The sequence below is a fragment of the Lepisosteus oculatus genome, chromosome 3 (genome assembly GCF_040954835.1).
Source record: "Lepisosteus oculatus isolate fLepOcu1 chromosome 3, fLepOcu1.hap2, whole genome shotgun sequence".
In the NCBI taxonomy this organism is placed as follows: Eukaryota; Metazoa; Chordata; class Actinopteri; order Semionotiformes; family Lepisosteidae; genus Lepisosteus; species Lepisosteus oculatus.
The window spans coordinates 52,202,118-52,222,030 of NC_090698.1; the positions used below are offsets into that span (position 1 = coordinate 52,202,118).

Here is a 19,913-nt window from a genome sequence, read left to right on the forward strand (position 1 = left end):
GGTCAACTGACAAATTCCAATTTATAGTAAAGGACCCTGAAAGTTCCCCATGTATACACTGGAGCAACTTTCAGCGAAGTACATTAATCTATAGATCATAGTCCAAAGCCCTAATTAACACTCTATAGTGCTACCCAAATTATCCTTCACTTTGTTTGCCATTTTATCCTTGTAATTCTGCTCGTGTAGATGTGGATACCCCTCACCTCTCACAAGGAATCTAAATAAATGTGTAGTGGAAACCTAAAAATACATACAGTTTTGTTTCTTGTTATCCATTGCTGCTGCCACAGCTTAGAATATAAGGTGAATATGTACAATACATTAAAAGCAAAGTACTTACAAGCTGTATCGCTATCATGAGAACAGTTTTTAGCGAAAATGTCCTGTCACAGAGATCAAAAAGATCCTCCAGACTGGGTCCCAGCAACTCCAGCACCATTGCATTGTATTTCCCACATGGCCCAAAATAATAAACCTGAGGTATCCCATCTGTGAAGAAAAGAGGATAAAATGCATTAAAGTGTTCAATAAATGATGCCGTCCAAACAGTGTCATTTAATGAAAAAGACAACTTTCATTAGGTTAACTGCTTTTTTAGTCAGGATATAAAGCATTTTTGTACTTCCTAGGTATCAGGCATCTAAAACCAAATGCGTAAATCACACCAGTAGGATTGTCTTTTATTTTTGCTTTTTTTTTTCCAAAATGGGGAGAACAGGGGAGGCACAGTCATTAGCATTGCTGCCTCGCAGTGCTAAAGCCCTGGTTGAATTCTGGACCTGGGGTGCTATATGCAGTTTGTATGCTCTCCCCATGCATGTGTGGGGTACTCTGGTTTCCTTCCAAAGTCCAAAGACATAGTGATAGTTGTGTGATGGGACAGACCACAACTCCCCTGCAGCCCTGAACTGGAAAAGCAGATGGACAGATGGACGGATACAGGTGAAGAACAGAGGAGCCAAGCTCATCACTTCATCTCAGCACCAGAAAAAATAAAATGCATGCTCTCACTACAATACCGTCCTGTCAAAAGAGGGAAAGATTAATGAAACATGCATTTCATTTATATTTAGATTCTGCAATGCTAATATTTCAACATGCTGAGCATTGTAAGAATTTTGAAAGGTAATGACATGCCTGAAGAAAACGTTATGTTAACTTTTACTGTGACCCTTCATTTCATAGGTATAAAACGGCAACAAAAATGGAAACTTAGGCTTGTGAGTACACAGGCTATAACATTACCATAGAGAAGGAAGATGCTAGGAATGTTCTAGTTGGAGAAAAATAGCAACATGAAGTTACTACAAAATTCTAGGTTCATGCATCCATCATTACCACAGTCCAGCAGCACTACTGACCGTAACCTATCTTTGGTCATCTAATCCTCAAAAAAAACCGACTTGAAACAAATGCTAAATTACTTCAATATAACAACACTACAGCTGCAGAATCACTGAGATCGTCATAAACCATAAACTTCATACAGCCGCACAACTCAGAATAGACAGTATCTGATGCAGGAATCCCAAAATTTAGCCTGCAGGTTTATTTTTCAGTCACGGTCATGTTCCTAAAGTGCTGCAATATGTGCTTTCCAACTGGAAAATATTCCCACAAAGGCACTACAAGCAGGCATTAAAATGGGGTTTAAATAAAATCCCACAAAAGATCACTGAGATTCTTACCCTCCTTAGTAATAAAATATTATAAATATTTAATATTAAATGGCATTATAAAATAAACCATTACGAAGTGCACCCCTCTGGGACTGTAAATTTTACACTCTTAAACATAAAAAGAACAGAAACAAACCAAAAGCAATTTATTTTACAGAAGCCTGTTTCAATATGCCATTAGTGTCCTTGTTATTGTTTCTGAGGTGCACTGGACTGTTTCAGAGCTTCTTGAAGTCACATCTCATTGAATATCAAATGGGAGCCAATGTGTTCATTTACATTCTGGTAGCATCTTTAAAATCCTGCAGACCTGATATTGCAAATTAAAACAGAAATGGCAGGCAACTCATCCCGCAGGTGCCTAGTGAACACTGCTGCTGGAAGGCTGCAAAGCCAGCCCTGTAATTACCTTTCAGTACCTGAGAAAACTTTTCTGTTTGCCATATAGAGTAGCAGTCTTCCAGGCAATTATGTCAGGGCAGAAAGGAGATGACCAAACAAGAGAGAGAAATCTCTGTCCCTGCCCAGTGAGAATTCCTAAAGAAATTACAGAATCTGGCAGCTTTCCTGTTGCGAATTGTGTGTGAGGCTATTGTAAAAATGTATAGTTTTCTTGACATCCTGGTCTTGTGAACAAGTCAAACAAGACCATTCATGAAATCTTTAACAAGATTGAATAAACAAAAATACTCAGTACATTAAGAACCTGTGCAGGAACTTTCACAATGTGGTTGAAAAACTTTTTCTAAAAAGACTTCTTCACCTTTTTAACCTATCAACTAAAGATAGACCAACATATGACACTGAAACCAAAACGAGCTAAAATCATCATTGTATCCAGCAAAAGAAGGTCATGCGCCCTAAGACAAAAGCTCACGGATAACAGATTAAAATTGTACACTGAATAGAAAGGTATTGAAATTCTCTCTATAGTATTCTATTTTGTTAAATTACAAAATGATGCAAATACATAAGTTCCTATTAAATTTTGAATTCACAAAATGAAGACTTCAAAGGATAACCACATTTACTTATTTATATTAGCACATAAGTATATTTACAAGACTCTTTCAACGTCAGCATTGGCCTCTGCAAGGAGGAAACCAACCAGTTTCCTCCTTGCATGGCTACTCAATTTAGACATATCGATCTAGGAATATCTGGGAGCCTTCCACTTCTTAATGAACGAATTCACCATTCTCAATGAATATTCAATGTTTTGGGATTTTTATACCCTTTTCTTGGACTGAGTTTTTCTACAGATTTATTCCCGAGTCATGAAAGATCCTTAGTCTTTTACGGTTGAGTCTCTGCTTGACATTCACTATGTCACTGAAGATCCTGAAAGAGAGAGGGGTTTTTCAGACTTATTATGACTTATGACTTCTCCATTTTAATTTTGTGTTACTATTTACTTTGTTTCTTGCTTTAACATGTGGTGTAGGTTGAGTTTGCAAAAACTATTTATTGGTGCTTCAAAGTGTCTTGACTGCAAGCTTGAAAGCCACAGAATGTAGAAAATGTACAACGCTCTGAATACTTTTGCAATGCACTGTATATCCATAAATTGTACATATACATATATACATTAATATAAACAGATTATACTCAACTTATGATTAGCTTCGGTCTTTATCAGTTGACTACTGCATTAAGGACTAAGATTCTACCATAAGCTTCCATCTTCAATATCCAATTCGCTTCTTCACACTTAGTAATTTTAGGTTGGAATCTTAGAGGGTGAACATGCTGGTTTTTCAAGAATACACCTACATACATTTCTCCTTCATCCAAATTGCAAATTTAAGTACATGTTATATTATAAAGTTTTATTGAAATCATTATATATTTATATAAATATATTTATATATATTTATACATTTATATTTATATATTATTATATGTAATGTATACTATATATACATAGCACAACATTTAACCCAATAAGTGGAATATCAATTTTCTTAGAACCTAATGGCTCTACAGGACTTCTATTCCTTTGAGCATTAGTCATCAAGGAATATAGCCCACAACAGATACAATCAAGTAAAAGAAAAAAAAAACATCTTTCATAACTTTTAAGATGGCTGTACATACAAACAAAAAAAAGTAGTCCTCTAGACAGTCTGCATGTGACAACTTTTACATTTGCATTGATTATCACTCCAAGACTCCAACAGGGGATGTCATCTGTTGAAATATAAAACTTGGTGAACAGAGTTTACATGCCTGCCAGATGTCAGCAAATCTGGTTACTGAATATTTAGTTATGTTCTCAAAATCCAATAAGCAACTTCTTACTATTTCTAAGAAAATGTTAGACAACTGTATCCCCCCCCATCACATCACAGCAAATTTAAAAAATCTGTATCCAGAGGACTATGGAAGAATGCTTACAGTATATCATATAAGCTATATATAACATATATATCATAAAGCTGCCACACTAATTACAATATAAAGCTCGACTCCGTAAGCTTTTACAATGGATATTTTTTTTTAACACAGAAGATATCACAGCAATTCATAATAGCTGTATTTTACAATCGCACAGCATTTTTATCATATGGTTAAACAAAATGACAGAGCAATATAAAATACTTTTAGATTAAGGGTAAAGGTGTGTAGCCACACTTAAGTTCTGCTATACTGCCGTTGCATTGCCTATAGAAGTCCCCTGAAGAAATGCAGCATTTTGAAAGTTAGAGCTCATAATGCAACATTAAATCTGCCTTTGTATGAACGCAGTTTAAAGCTAATTGTTTTTAATCTAAACTTCTGTGTAATCCCACTTCTATGGAAACTAAAGCTGCTAACAATGAGCAGGACTGTTTGTCTAGACAATGACACAATTTCCCGTTACAGCAAGGGTAAGCATGCTGTATGCATACTGTATGGCTTACAAAACTGAAACCTGAAAGGCACCACATATTCTCGATTTTAATTTGATCAGTTAGCGATTATTTTAACAGTCTGCTAGTTTGCCCTCAAAATTTGCACTGCCTCTGCAATCATAAATCAATAGTATACATTTGCTCAGAGGACAATGCCAGGTGATTTCCATTTTGTTTACATACAGTGTACTCCTGTAATGCCTCTCAATTCTTGTTTATTTGAGTGAGTACCACTTCAATATATAGGAGTTGCATCTAGTCAATAGTTTTATTTAGGGAACATACAACTTTGAAAAATGATTGACTAGATCAAGTACTGCACCTGAAGTTGTATAATCTGTTCTTTTTAAAGACATTTTACCCAAATTATGTACTACAGAAGGTTTAAGACAACCTGGAAACCAACTGGCCCCTTTGCATGTTTTTTTTCTTTACTGTCTAACATCATTAAATAAAATGTAAAGCTTGGATGTTAAAAACAAGACTATCAAAACACACGTAGCATAAATGCCATCACTTCAACTATTGTGTTGGATATTAAATAAGCTTAAGGAAAAACAAAAAGGAAAAATGTTTCAAGACATCATCAATGACCTTCTGGGAGTTCCTTAAACAAACAATAGGTTATTCTCACCCACTTGTACATCCTGTGGTTTTACAATGAAAATAGCCTACAGTTCTCTTTATGAGTAAGTGATTTTGTATGTTTCTGAAACCCTCCAGCATTTGCTCAACTGTCCTAGATCTACAATCTGCAGCTTCCAAATTGCTGCACTGTAAATCACTAGAACAGCGAAACTGGCAAACAAGTTTATTTTATAGCATAGATCATACTGTTTTTTTAATTCAAGCCCATTGATGGGAGTGTGTAATAGTTATTTACAATTCCAGACATTTCTCCTCAGCAATGCAAAAGGACGGTAGGTGAATGGTGATCAGTTTGGAATTGTGAACATCTATTAGTTCAGTTCCCAGTGGGTGCACATTTGGGGATATTCTAAATGCCCATGGAGGATGCACAACCCCATAATTATGTTGCAACAACAGTAACTTAACTACACCTTTCTTCCCTGACCATTCCTCCAGTGCAGCAGATAGTCTCATCAACGGAGGTGGTGCTGCTCATTTTAAATGTTTGCCCTGCCAATGATGAAATTGCAGCCGATAATTCTCTTTGCATGTAGAAATTGAATTCCACCATGCTGCATTCCACAGTGTTTGACTCATTTTAAGCATTTCTTTGGACATTTTCTGAAATACTAGTCTGTGTGTACATACTCACACATACCTCATCTAAAAATATTATTTCACAACTCAGATAATAAGTATCTATGGTTTGTCCAGTTAGAATTGTTTGCCTTTTTTCACGAAAGCACACCATCATGTTAAGTATGAAGACTATAACAACCAGTAACAAGAGATAGAGGTATATAATACAACTCTGAACTCGGTGTTGCCCATACCATGATATCCTCTTAATAGCCTGAATAGTACGGAACGCCAAAACTCACAAAAGCCCTGTGAATCTGTTAACTGTACAGTGCACAGGGATATACATTTATAAACAAAATTCCTGTGACAAAATAGATGACAAAGGGATAGAGAATACCTTTGATACATAAAGCAGTACATATGGTGAGCATATGCACACAAAACAGATGTTCAAACAGGGTTAAACTGGCTTCTTTCAAAATTATATATACTTCCTTCCTTCCTTGTGGTTTCATGCCTCTCAACTTCAAGTATTATTGTAGCTCGGGGGGATCATTTGGAATTTACTGATTGCACATGCAAAGAACTTAAATGAATGGAAAAAAACAGAATACAGTGTGTATTTTAAGAGGTATATATTTACAAAAGGAGCTCAATTAAAACCTGTTTTAACCAAAGTCATGTGGCAAAACTTAAAAGCTGATCCAACAGTGCTCCAACAGTACTTGAAAGTACTGTCACAAAATGAAAAATGGGCCATATTTATATGATGATGAAGAGCAACACTGATCAATAGATTATATACATTATTCCATTTCTTATGAGTAATGTTCTTTATGGTATTAACACAGATAAAAGGCTGAGGAGGAGGGGGCCCGGAGAAAGGAGAAGAAGAGAGAAGAAAAAATGGACAGAGAGAAGAAACATGCCAGTCGAGAGGAGCTGGATCGAGTCGGCCTTAAAGACTAGATTTTAGTTAAGTACTTGAACCCTTTTTAAGTGAGCTTGCCATTATCTTATTTTTATGAAACTCTTGATTTTGTTTAGAATGTTAAAAACATTCTCTCCTAGCTAGTGGGTACAATTATGGAATAAGGGATTCATTTCCAGATGCTTTGGAGCACCCAGATTTTAGGAAGAGAGATTCAGCTCTTAGTTGTATTCATTTTTATTAAGGATACAGGTTTAACTCTTCTGTGGGTCTGTTAGGCATTATACAATATTTCCAAGTACTGTGTTAGCAGTCTGGGTTTTTCTGGTTGGTCAGGATGTAGGTCTCTAAACAGCTAGTTTGTAAATAAGCTAACTTGTATGTTATATGTTGTGTGTTCTGTAGTTTGTGTTATTGTTAATACATATTTGTTTATCCCAGTTTGTCTCCAGTTCATTCCTTCCATCACAGCTGCGACTAACTATACCAACTACACAGGTATATTCTAGGCATATCCTTAACAATTATCACTTATTTTAACTACTGATGATCCTGCCAGATATTATATTTCATTATCCCCCATACTGTATACTGTATATCTGTAACAAAAATAAAACATTGTTATCCACCCTAGACATTTCACAGCTGGTTTTCCCTGCATTTAATTTTATGATAATTACTATGAGTCGGTGAAGATGGCATGTTTCAGTTCAGAGCTTATTTATACGTCGTCTTTGGAAATATAATTTTGAAAGAAACCACTGTGCTTTATACGTACATAGATTGTTTTCCCATTGCTCTTGTATTAGAGCAATTACAAATGTCGCAATTCATGCAATGCTTTCCTTCAGGATTACCAAAGGACACGTACTGTAATTGCCATTCACTATCAGAAATCATTTACAGTGCATTGTCTGTGCCACTGTATAGAAAAATGTCAAGGAAAAATTGCTTTTCTTAAATGACAAAGTTTTGAGGAGTTGCTTGAAGCCTGGATGTTTGTTTTCTTTACCGTCATGTAGACCTTTCTTGCACTCAGAAGATTCTGAAATATGAAAACGGGGATGTTTCTAGTCACTACAGGCTGAGAACAAAGAAGAGGAAATCAAGTCCAGCTCAAAAACCAAACAGGCTTGAACAGTGTGGGTGGTAAGGCTGCAGAAACATGAATTTGGTTTCCTTTAGATGTGTGAGGATGTAAATGAGCTGCTTGCTACAGTATACTTGAGCTGCTTTGCAGAACAATGCTCAAATAATTTCAAACAACTCAGAAATCACATCAGAGAAAAACATATTCCATATTGTCTTACACAGCTTAACTACAATTACACTTTTCAAACTAATAATAAACTGAAATGATCTTACAACCAAGCCAATCAGAGCAAAGAAAGGAAGTCAAAAACCAGTGCTGTCAAGACCAACCCAATTGAGAGCGGGTGCATTTAGCAGCTGTCTAATGTTTACACAGGAACAAAAACTGTAAACACCAATATTTTCTTTCTTCTCATCTGAATTCATTTCCCAGAGCTGGACCAAGCACACTTTCTTCCTATCATACTCTTAATGCTTTTATCTGGGTATTATTTCAGACATGTCACATATTAGGCCTAGTTGAAATAGAAAAGAACCTAAGGCAAGCTGTAGTGATGATAATTCGACTTCCTTTTTTAAAAAATTCTAGAGCGTATAACCACAAATGCTTGAACTGAGTTAAATGGAAGTCTCTTTTACTCATTCGTGCTTGTGGAAGTTACAGATAATCATTCTGCTAGCATTTCTAAAACAAAAAATAGAATTCATCATATTAATTGCATTCATACAGCACTATACATCCCAAAGGATGGTCATCCTATAGTGTCTCCAATTGCTACACCAGGACATTGGTTGTTCTTGAAATATGGTGAGGGAGTATGTTACCCAGTGGTCTATCAACATCAGCAGAAACCTGGTTTTCCTTATACTGTAGGTAGTGCTGGGCGATAGTTCAATAACGATAATTATCGCAATATACTTTTCCTATATATAATTTCAACACAAGTTCGATAAATGTTCGATATATATGTTTATGCTGCATGCGCACAAAATACTGCGCGCGTGTTGCAGACCGGGCAGCTAACGTGGTGCTGTTTACCCACACAGTGGTGGCTGACAGGACTGTAGTTAGAGTGGAGAAATGAGCGACACTGAAGCAAATGTAGTGCTGCCAACGACCAGCTCGAAGGACATTGACATCGTCTACAGAAAAGGTCATTCAACTTCGGTAACTTGGAGATATTTTGACTTTTTACGATCAGACATAAAACAGAGCACTTTAAACAATCTTTTTGGCCATATCGCCCAGCCCTAACTGTAGGTCTCCCATCACTTTGTCATCATGGCATGCCTGATGTCTTCTCAATTTAAATTAAGTGTACTCTGATCCAACATTTAGAGATCTAAGCACAGGACATTTGTAATCAATGTTATACCAGCAAAAAGAACATTAAAATTATCTGAAGGAGCTGATTATTATTATTTGATCTCGTGAGATGTTTCCACCATCAACTAGACTTAAAAGAAATGCATGAGATTTGTTGAGGAATGAGGTATAAAAAGGGCCAGCAAAGCTTAGGCCTAATGAACTTGGAACCTGCAAATTCAACTAGACATTCAAATTGATAGCTTACATAAATTACCTAGTCCTGCGGTTGTACTGCACAGCTCTTGAAAAACAGACAATACATGGTATACTAACACATTGCAATGCTGTGTGGAATTGTAGTGCCTTTGCAAGTTGCTACCCCTGTCCCAGAGAAATCTGTACAAAATACACATTTATGCTGCAACAACTGCACTTAAAGGGAACCTTCATCACAGCAGCATTTGTTGTACTGCAGGCAGTTCATTAAAGTCCACAATTTGTTTCAAGGCAGAATGACATACTATGCCTCAGCTACTCCACACCTACTCAATAAATTAAAGGAAAACACAAAGCGGAGAAAGTGTTTTGCATATAAAAATGTCTAAGCCATATTACCAGTTGGTTAAAATGAAAACCATACTGCATATCAAAGTAAATGTAAAAATCACTCCACAGAAAGGGTAATGAACCATAATTAAGATGCAGAAAAACTAAGAAAAAAATAAATTACTGCATGCAAAGCTGTTGCCCACAACCTACTACTTTACCATTACTTTTTACATATTATGCATAATATATGAAGGACAATGACAGTTAAGCTTTATGGTCCACCTGAAATTCCACCACTAAGGAACACGCTTGATTATCTTTATATACAAAGTGCTTATGAAGTTAGCGGACCATTTAAACAACAGTATCAAAGTGGGTGCTATAAAACAATAAGATATAAATTGTACAAGGGGTAAAACATTCCCATGCATAACAGTATACACCAGGGGGCAAGAAGATCAACAGTATACACCAGACTGCACACCTTAAGAATGCAGTGGAATGCTGGAAGGCATGATGAGCTCATTGTCCCAGAGTTCACAATTTACACAGTATTCTAGCTTAAATAAGTCACTAAGAAATGCTCTAAGTAAAACAATCAAAGTCACACATCAGATTTCTGTGTACTGTATGGAAAACACAAACATTGCCTACAATTAAGGTTTCAGTGTCCCACAGGGATCCATTAGCACACTTTTACTGTTTAACATACAGTATAGGACACTGTACATGCTCCCAGTGGGTCTGTCAGCATACATTAAATTTCCTCTGTTATGCTGACAATCCCAGGAACAACTTTATAATCAGACCTTCTAACTAGGTCTGTAAAGCAGTTGGACTTCTAACTTCTCCTGCTGAAGAAGTCTGAATATCTGGCCAATGCTGATGTGTTGATTTATTTTTAAATTAAGTATTTATAAAACTGAGATTCTGACATTTGTCCCACCACTGTTACTTTCTAACTTTTCCCTTGAGTGAAATGGTGGCACAGTGCAAGCTTGTCCAATGGTAAGAAACTAAGACATTCAGATTCAGTTCTACTCCCTGCTACTATCATATTTCTTCAGGGGTGAAGTGGTTATTTACCTGAAGAACATTAGTTGAGTTTTGTCCTTTAATCGTCCCTGGGGTTAAGAGGGTTACTTCAATGCTATCGCCATTAATTATTTACAGTTCAAAATGCATCTGCAAGAACTATGACGGGCACGAGACAGTCTGAGCACATTAAACCTGTCCTTGTACTTTCAAAGCTGGCTCAAATTGTGCTACTGGCAGGTTGGAGGTAAAAACCCAATATCTTTTTCTCAGCAGTACTACAAACTATCCTGGGTGACACACAAACCATGTTGAACCTTACAGTTTTAAAAACAGTAGTATTTGTGAAGAGATGAGTGGACATTAATTCCAGGAAAATTACAGCATGAAACCTGAGACAGTATTCAGTGCAAAGCATCTCTTACTTCTATAGTATTTACTGAAAAATAGGGAAATGGGTAGTTAAACATTACATCACTGGAGCTAATGAGTACTTTAATACAGACTAAGACTGAAATTATAATGTCAGAAACTGACAAGATATTCTTAGATGTTCTGATTGAGGACTTTCTGCAGATCTCTTTTCTAATCATATACGACCTCACCCATACAATAAATTGCCATTTTCTACTTGGTCCTGTAATTTGAAAAACAGACAACTGTTGAAATGATTAACACTGTTTTGCAGTAACACCACAAAAAGATAATTTAAAGGAAGATGAAGGTGAAAACGTTCTGCTTATTGCAAACGCTCATGTACATGTTCTGTGTAATTTGCTGTTTACTTAGGTCTTTTAAATAGCTTAAGAAGATAGAACAAATAAATGCAACAATATAATGTAGTGAAGTACAGAGTAACAAGAGAGCAACAAAAGCTTTTTCAAAAGTATTTTAAGGAAAGCATAATATGGATTGGCTTGTCCTGAAAACCTCATGGTGATCAGCTGTGAAAAGCCTTTCCATAGCTGCTTGACAGTTTAAAACAGGCCACAACATAGGACACAACAGTTTAAAAAATGAAAAAAGATACAGAGAATAAAACAGTAATATGTCAAGCAAGAAACTAAAATGGAAACTAGCAAATTAGCAAGCACCTTGACGATCCTAAGACAAATACATTAAATTGCCCAATAAGAACCCACAAAAAAATGCAGATCAGGGGGAAACCATAAATTCAAAAGCACCACAACTGGCATCTTTATAATACAAAATACAAAAAATTCTGAGTTCACATTGTCTGGATGAATGTGGCATTTGTTAACAGGTTGAGGAGACTTGAATTTGTCAAGCATCTGAATGACAACTAGAACCATATCTTAGGTCAGATGAAATTAAAATTGGACTTTTAGAATAGGATGTGTTTATGACGATTACGTTTGGTGTATAAAGGGTGTATGCTTGTTAAGAAAACACTCATGCCCACTGTGATATATGGTGGGGGTCTACTCTGCTTAAGAGATGTTTGCATTTATGGGTTCTGGAGCCCTTGAGAAGATGAGTCATGAACTCTTAACATATACCAGGCCAAAAAATGAACATTCCAGCAAGACAGCAAAATGATTAGCCACACACAAACACTCTCAACTGGTCATCCAGACCTCATTCCTGTCAAGAACACTCTTGGTCCAAAGTCAAGGAGGCTGCTCACAAAAGGAAACAAAAAGGAATGAAGGACCTAGAGGAATGGTTAAAAATCCTCCTTAAGAAGTAATGCAAGGTTCTGGCACAATACAGGAGGTGTCTTGTCTGTGTAAATCATGACAGAGTGGGATTTACAGAACACTAACTACTGTCATGGGAAGAAATGTAACCCTCATGTTTCCTGGACTTCAATTAAAAACATATGATAAATTAGATTTTGCCGTGTACGATGCTATTATATATGTAGAATATTTTTAGAAAGAGATTATCCAATTTGCAGATCTGTTATGATTGTTGCTCCTGTCTCATTATGGGGAAAAATATGTATAGCACAGTCCATCTTCAGTTATTATATTTTAATAGGAACAGATTTACGAAAATGTCCATTTTAAAACTAATATTTTAACATCTTTATGGCAACATTTTATACAGTGCAATGCAGGATGACATACCAGTATTCTATCAGTTTTCTCTAATTCAGTGAAGCACAATACATTGAATCCAGAGAAATGTTATTAATCTCCTTTTTAAAATTTGAGAAAAAAAAAGTTATTCCCAGGATGTGAATTATCTTTTGGCGTCCCGTCCAGGGTGTGCCACGCCTTGCCTCCGCTGCTTGCTGCGATAGGCTCCGGCTCCCCCACAACCCTAAATTGGATGAAGTGGTCAGAAAATAAATGGATGCATTGAAATACACGTATACAGGATGTAAATATTTAACCATTTCAACCTAGTTCCTTTTTAATGCAGCAAATAAAATATTGGATAATTTGCAATTAGTGGTCTTCTGAATTGGAGAAGCGACCCCCAGGATACATCTGACTCTACTCGGTCACCACAGGATGTTGGAGAGGTTGGAGAGATGCAGCAGAGGTTGAATCAGTGAAAAATAAAGTTTGTTTTTTGATTCATTACACTTGCTTAGGTAGATACAGCCGTATTAAAAGAAAATAATATATTGCTAAAGTACTTTAATCATCCTTAGAAAAAAAATGAATGTATGTAGTTAGCTTAGGTTTTTTTCCCACCTTATACAGTTAAGGTTCTGTTTACACTGTTCTTAGAAATGTGTTATTCAGATGTCTGGAGTCCATTTTTTAATTCTATGGTAGATTAGAAAAAAACATTATTCCACCTCCAGCTCTGGGAAACCCTTCTTGAAGCATTTATGGATCACACAACAGTAAACCACTGTCTTACAGTTACGGTCATCCCTCCAATCATATATTAAATCAGATTAAAGTCTGATATTTAGTGAGGCATATCAAGACAGCAAGAGTTGGTTTTACTGCAGCAGACCTGCATCATGGAATTCCCTGTGTTGAAAAAACGGAATGACATTGGGGAAATGATAAAACAATAACCTGCAGCCTGAATGTTCTGTAATGTGACTATAAAGTCCCAGGAATGAGCCCAACCAACAAATACATCGGGAAAGTACATTTCTTCACACAATGAACATAAAGCCTTCCCATCATGCAGCACAAACAAGCAATTCATTTCACTCTTTGACCTGTCTTGAGCTCCTGTTTCCACCCACTGAACAGAGATGACAGAATAATTAGCTTGTGGGAAAACTGGCCCTCTTGTGAGTGTGTACGCTTGGGTCTATGTGTGCCCTGCGATGGACTGGTGTCCCAGCCAGGTTGTACCCCACTGCTTGCTGCAATAGGCTCAGGCTCCTTCATGACCATGAATTGGATGAAGACGTTTTAAGAAGGTTGGATGGACCAGCCTTGAATAAAACTAGAAACTCCTCTAAATGTTTTCCAAAACGACCTCTCTCTGATGCAGATAACAAGCTCAAGGTAAATCAAATCAACACGTCCAGTCAGCTAGAATAATGACTGTCCATCCTTCCACAATATTTTAATACGTCATCGAACACGTTTTATACAACTTGTCAGTGAACAAGTATGAAAAACTAATTTAAAAAAATAGCCGCTTGGGGAAAAAAAAGCAATATTATTCTAGGTACCCATGAAACAAACAGTGAATTGTAATGTAGGAAAATGTTTTCTTTGAGATGTATTTCACATGATAGCAAAAGATCATTGCAATCGCTTACCATTGATCATTTTAATTCAAATTCTGGTTCATTGAAAATACACTGAACAATATTATTTAGTTTCATAGTTTCCCAAACAACTTTTCATTGTTTGACATTCCTACTGTGAATCCCGAGTCCTTGTTTCACTTTTCCCCTGGCTTGACTCTATCCATAACCGAAAGGATTTTATAGAATTGGACTTAATCTCCTTTGCTCTATGCGGGAGACATTTAGTTCCTTTAACCGATCTGTAGATGACAATCCAGAGAACAGGAATTTGTGTTGCTGTTCTTTTAGCCCTTTTTTAGGCTATACCATAGTTTTTGTAGGTACTTAGAACACCGTATTCTAAAGGAATGATCCTTGCTCAGTCCTTTGTCACTCTACATGTTGTTTTGTAGAGTGACTTTCATCAGAAAACAGAGGCTGAGATAGGTTCCTCTTTTGTGATCCAATGGGAAATGGATTTAGGGTCATTACCGATATTACAAATGTTCAACAGCAAAATCACTTCTTTTGCATGTTTACTTGCAATGATTGCTTTCAGCTGTTTACCAGTTAAATAAGTAGAACAGACATGCTATATTATGATTGGTAAGATACAAAACATGACATATATTGTAAACTAGTATGTTATCACTTTTTTGAACATTCTAAACCTGATTGAATTAAAGGTAAGCTGTAATTGTGTATTTTGTGTATAAAAAATTTTAGAAAGAAATGTTGCTGTACAGTATCAATTGTCATTAATAAATATTTGATGCATCCGATCAATGAGTCCTTTGCAGTGCTTTTAAATCAATTAATATTTTAAACTTGAGCCCCTACATCTTTTATCACATAACGAGTAATATGGACATTACAAACAAAATGCACTTAACTTGATGGTAAAAACACATTTCGGCCATCACTAAATACCAAGTGTTAGGTATTTTTATTTTCACTTGATAACTTCATATTCTGTATATAAAACTATAAAGCTTTTGCATTTTGCATACTTTAAAAATACAGGGCATCTTAATATGATCTTCAATAATTTAAAAATAAAATTCAGCATAATGGGTCCTGAATGTCAATATTAAACCTGCATATTAAAGAAATGAAGAAAACTCTCATAGACTCAGCTCAATCAAAATCTTGGAAGTGATCTTCCCAACTTTTGAAGTACGGAGGAAAAAATAAATGTGTAACATAAGTCCATATCCATCATAATATCTGATATGTAGGAGATATGTATGATATGAGTATGATACTTCCATTTAAATCAACAGCCATAACACCTTAAAACATTATAGCACAAACTCACTCTACTTTTATAGATGGTAAAAGTCCAGAAAGGCCCTAAAATGGAGAAAACAATATTACTGTTATCCTACTTAATTGGCACCAGTGTTCAACATGTCGAATAGAGTTAAGTCTTTGATCCAGCACATTTGATAACCTACAAATAGGGGACATAAAAAAAATAAATACAAACGCTTGGGTAAGTCAGGAACACCAAGCATACTCGATTAGCAAGGGCTTCCACACAGATGTATCTCATGATTTAATTAAGCAAATAACCTCCCAGCGTGTTTAAGGTCATGTAAAAAGGGGGGGTGGTGAGTGTTGAGGCACGTTTGCCAGGAGCTTCTGTGACCAAGACAGCTGAAGCTGCTGACGCTTCATGAGCAACAGTATCTAAGGTGACGGCAGCAAGCTTGTCAACCTGAATGAAAGACATCATCAGCAAACTGCAACAGTTGGAGGAGGCTCACACTCCAGCATCGTGATATCTGTGCATTAATACAAAGTGCAAAGGCAAAACAGGTGAGCAACTGCAGATCAGCTGACTTGCAAAATTGAAAAAATTGTGATATGTAAATAACACAATATGGTCAAATGACTCCTCCTTCACCATGCTCTTGACATATGGATGAGTGCACAGGCAGAGGTTTAGACAAAGAGACACTCTTTTTAAGGCAGTTAATGATATACTGATGGCTTCTTTCTTTGGATCACTTCATCGGCTTCTCTTTCTGGAGTTTGCGATACCATCAATCACAGCCTCCTGCTGGAGCACATTGAAATGGATCACTTCTGCTTTCCCCTACCAGAAACGAATTCAGAAATCAAATGCTCCATTCAGTAAGAGACAGGGCTTTGTCTTGAGCAGCATCACAGCTGTAGATCACTGTAGGCATGCTGCAAAAACCTCCAGAATTTACTGTACATAAAAATAGAAACTCCTATTCTATAAATGTTTAGGGGCTATCTCTTATGTTGCACTGTTCACTTTTTAATCTGATTCAATACAGCTGTCAATTGAATAATGTTTGCTCTGTGACTTGTCTTTTCTTTCTTAGTCTATTTATAGCTCATACTCTTTTTAAATCCATGTTCATATTATTACATTCATGCTCCATCGGCTAATACTTATATAGATGTCAACAACCTTCAATCCAGGATTTTTCATTTTAAGATTTTGACAATGCTTTACTGCTAGTGACCTTTTGAATAAATTTGCTTCAGTAAGTATTGATTTTTGCCTTAAACCAAATTAAATGCTACAGATCAGCATTTGTGGCCCCTGTTGCTGCTGCTAGGGATAATTGAGCATATTGTTGAAGTTCTTTTTAAAAGTATCATTATTTTCTCTACTAAAACGTGTGTTAGTGTTTTAACAGCTGATTATTGTGCTTGTCACTTGTTAGCCTTCTGTAATGTAATGTATAATGTACAAAACATCTGAGTAAAACATATTTTGAATTACTGGCTATTTTTTATGGATTGGGGAAACAATTCCAAATTGTTCTATTTTATTTTCAGTCACTTTTGTTTGCGAGGAATAATTTCTATTGAGAATGTTATTCAAAGCCTCTGCACATCAATACACCACATTGTAGAAAATCTATGCAGCTTTTCAAAATAAATTACTAACCTCCTGATACAGACGGTCCTCTTAACACTCAATTTTTCTTTTGCCTGCATATCAGTGAGGGCAGAACACTGTCAAATTTCTGAGTGTTCTGATTTGTACAGTCTCCCCCCCCTCCCAGCTGTTATGAATACATCACATTCTTCATAAGGTGACAGGCTTTTGCTGACAGTTTTGCAGGGCATATATAAAAGGTGACTGAAAGTTCTGACAATCTCAGCCTTCAGAATTTTCACACATGGCGCTATCATATTGTTAGTATTCATATCTTGAAGGCAATGAGATACTTTCAAATGATGCAAGACTCTCAATTAAGCCACTGAACACGTTTCTTACACTAGCAGCACGTTGATGTGGAACATTAAGTGCTCATTTTGTTTGACGACATTCAGGATTTGGTGGGTCGTTCTATGCTCGGAGTTCCTATACGGACATTTTTCAGTTTACATTACATTTGATGCACAAGTGGACGTGTCAAGACTTTAGAGGAAGCTTTACATAACATTTATTTGACACCCCTTGTTTAAACCACCTTTGATCTCCAGCTACAATGCATGAGCAGAGCAAAGTATGTGTTATACTTGCACACGTATGCTCTCCAAATTGTGATGTTTTGGAGTACAGGGCAAGATGATCTCAATAAGTTACAGTATTACACCAAAAGCATCCTTATCACGTGTTCTCAAAGTGATGTAAAGAAGAGTCCATGCTTATTCTGGCATTTTGTGAAATTAAAGCAAGTAACAAATGATATGCTCTTCATTCATAAAAAATTATGCAATTTTACATTACAATTGCCAGCAGTCTTAACACATTTTATTAAAATATCTGAGTGGTCTCTCTTATACAAACTCTGTCAAATTACTGCAGCCTTTTATGGGAATTCCCAGAATTAAACATTCATTAAGCACTAAACCACAAAAAACAACTTACTGCTGCAAAACATTTTAAAAAACCTTGCCTTTGGTAGGCCTTCAGCTAAAATAATAATTATTGCTTTGCTGCATTCTAATTAGAGAAAATGTAGCTTAATCATCCAAAAACTCAACTCAAAAATTGTTCTCGTGTATAATACTATATTTTAAAAATCCACTTGCACCATCAACTTACTTTACAAGTTATTTTTGTCAGGCTTGTAAATCCAGATTACAAAAGGTCCAAGGTATACAGACGTGTGTTTTTTTTTACTAAATATAAGCAATTTATTTGACTTTAAAACAGCAAATACTTCAGAGACACCATTGACAGCCTACAGCATTTCATATTTTGGATGCACTCCAAAGCAAACTAGTGAAAACCACAAGAGAGTTAGAATCAACAACATTTCCAAAATATAAAATGAATCTACAAACTATGCCCTGGGTTATGTAAGATTCCTTCAATATTAAAAAGTTTTATTCACTAATCTACACTATTTTATTACTTACAGCCATGCATGATTCAGATTTTCTCTTTGGAGAAACCCCTCATTAAACATGTTTGTGTGTTGATAACACACTAGCAAACACTGCATATAATCACTACAGTGATACACATCTGTTACTAAAACAAGCCATTAAAAGCTGCATTACAAAGCCACATCCAGCCACACAAATCTCCTTCTGGTAGCTACTAACAGAGGTGTCATGTGGCATCACCAGTAGTAATGCACATACTGTATGCCTGAATTCTTATTGCACATGGAAAGTCACAGTGCCAGAAAAACAACAATATCTGACAGAAAATATATTTATGTGGTCTCTGTATCTAAAATAACAAAGACCTAATGATTTACAGGCTGTTTGAATTAAAAACTTAACTAAACTCAAATTCTATTTAAGAGTCTTGAACTAAAACCAAATTCTATTTCACAGCTACTGCTCAAAACATATATTCAAAGATCTGACCTGTATCTGAACAGCATGAAGAGTATAAGAGCAATAGGTGCTAATGATACTGAAATAACAAAAAAATCGATTTCCATCCATCCATTTTCAGAACCCGCTTTATACTTGGATTCAGAGCCTCACTGGGTGGCACGGGTCACAAGGCAGGACTAAATAACTGAAAGACATCTTAGTCCAGCCAGAGGTGCAATACAGAGAAGCCAATTAACCTGAACAGCATGTCTTTGGACTGTGGGAGGAAACCAGAGAGCTCAGAGAAAATCCATGTGGACATGGCAAGGAGCAAACGCCTCATATTGTAGTCGAGACTCAAACTATGAAGCAGCAGTGCTACCTGCCACACCACCTTGCGGCCCAAAAAATAAATGTCTTTCTAAATCAAACCAGGTTTGCCATCTGTTCACTATGCAGATCTTCAGAACAGATTCAGTCTTCTGGCTACTTTCACTAAATTAGGAGTATAGTACATTTGATGTACTAGAGACTGGCCGAGCACTTAAAAGCTTTCTGCACTTACTGCATGCCCTCTGGAATAGGCAAATAAGTATCAAAAACTGTAATTCGGTCATATAAATTAACTTGTTCACACCACCTACCAACTTCTTTCAGGCCAATGTATAATAATTATGATAAGATTGTGCCAAAGTAGAGGCCATTAACTGGCTTCTGCAATTTTAACAGCACTGCAGCAGCAGGCAGCACATAAACAACCCCT

The 19,913-nt window shown here is 36.2% G+C and overlaps 1 protein-coding gene across 6 annotated transcripts in view; it reads right to left on the bottom strand.

The window, feature by feature from the left end:
- LOC102696553 (casein kinase I) overlaps positions 1-19,913 on the bottom strand; it is a 72,399-nt gene that overhangs the window by 16,469 nt on the left and 36,017 nt on the right. For all 6 annotated transcript variants that reach the window (XM_006626848.3, XM_015368229.2, XM_006626846.3 and 3 more), the window contains exon 5: positions 344-492. In XM_006626848.3, the coding sequence (XP_006626911.1) occupies positions 344-492 (149 nt within the window). The remainder of the gene's footprint in view (positions 1-343; positions 493-19,913) is intronic.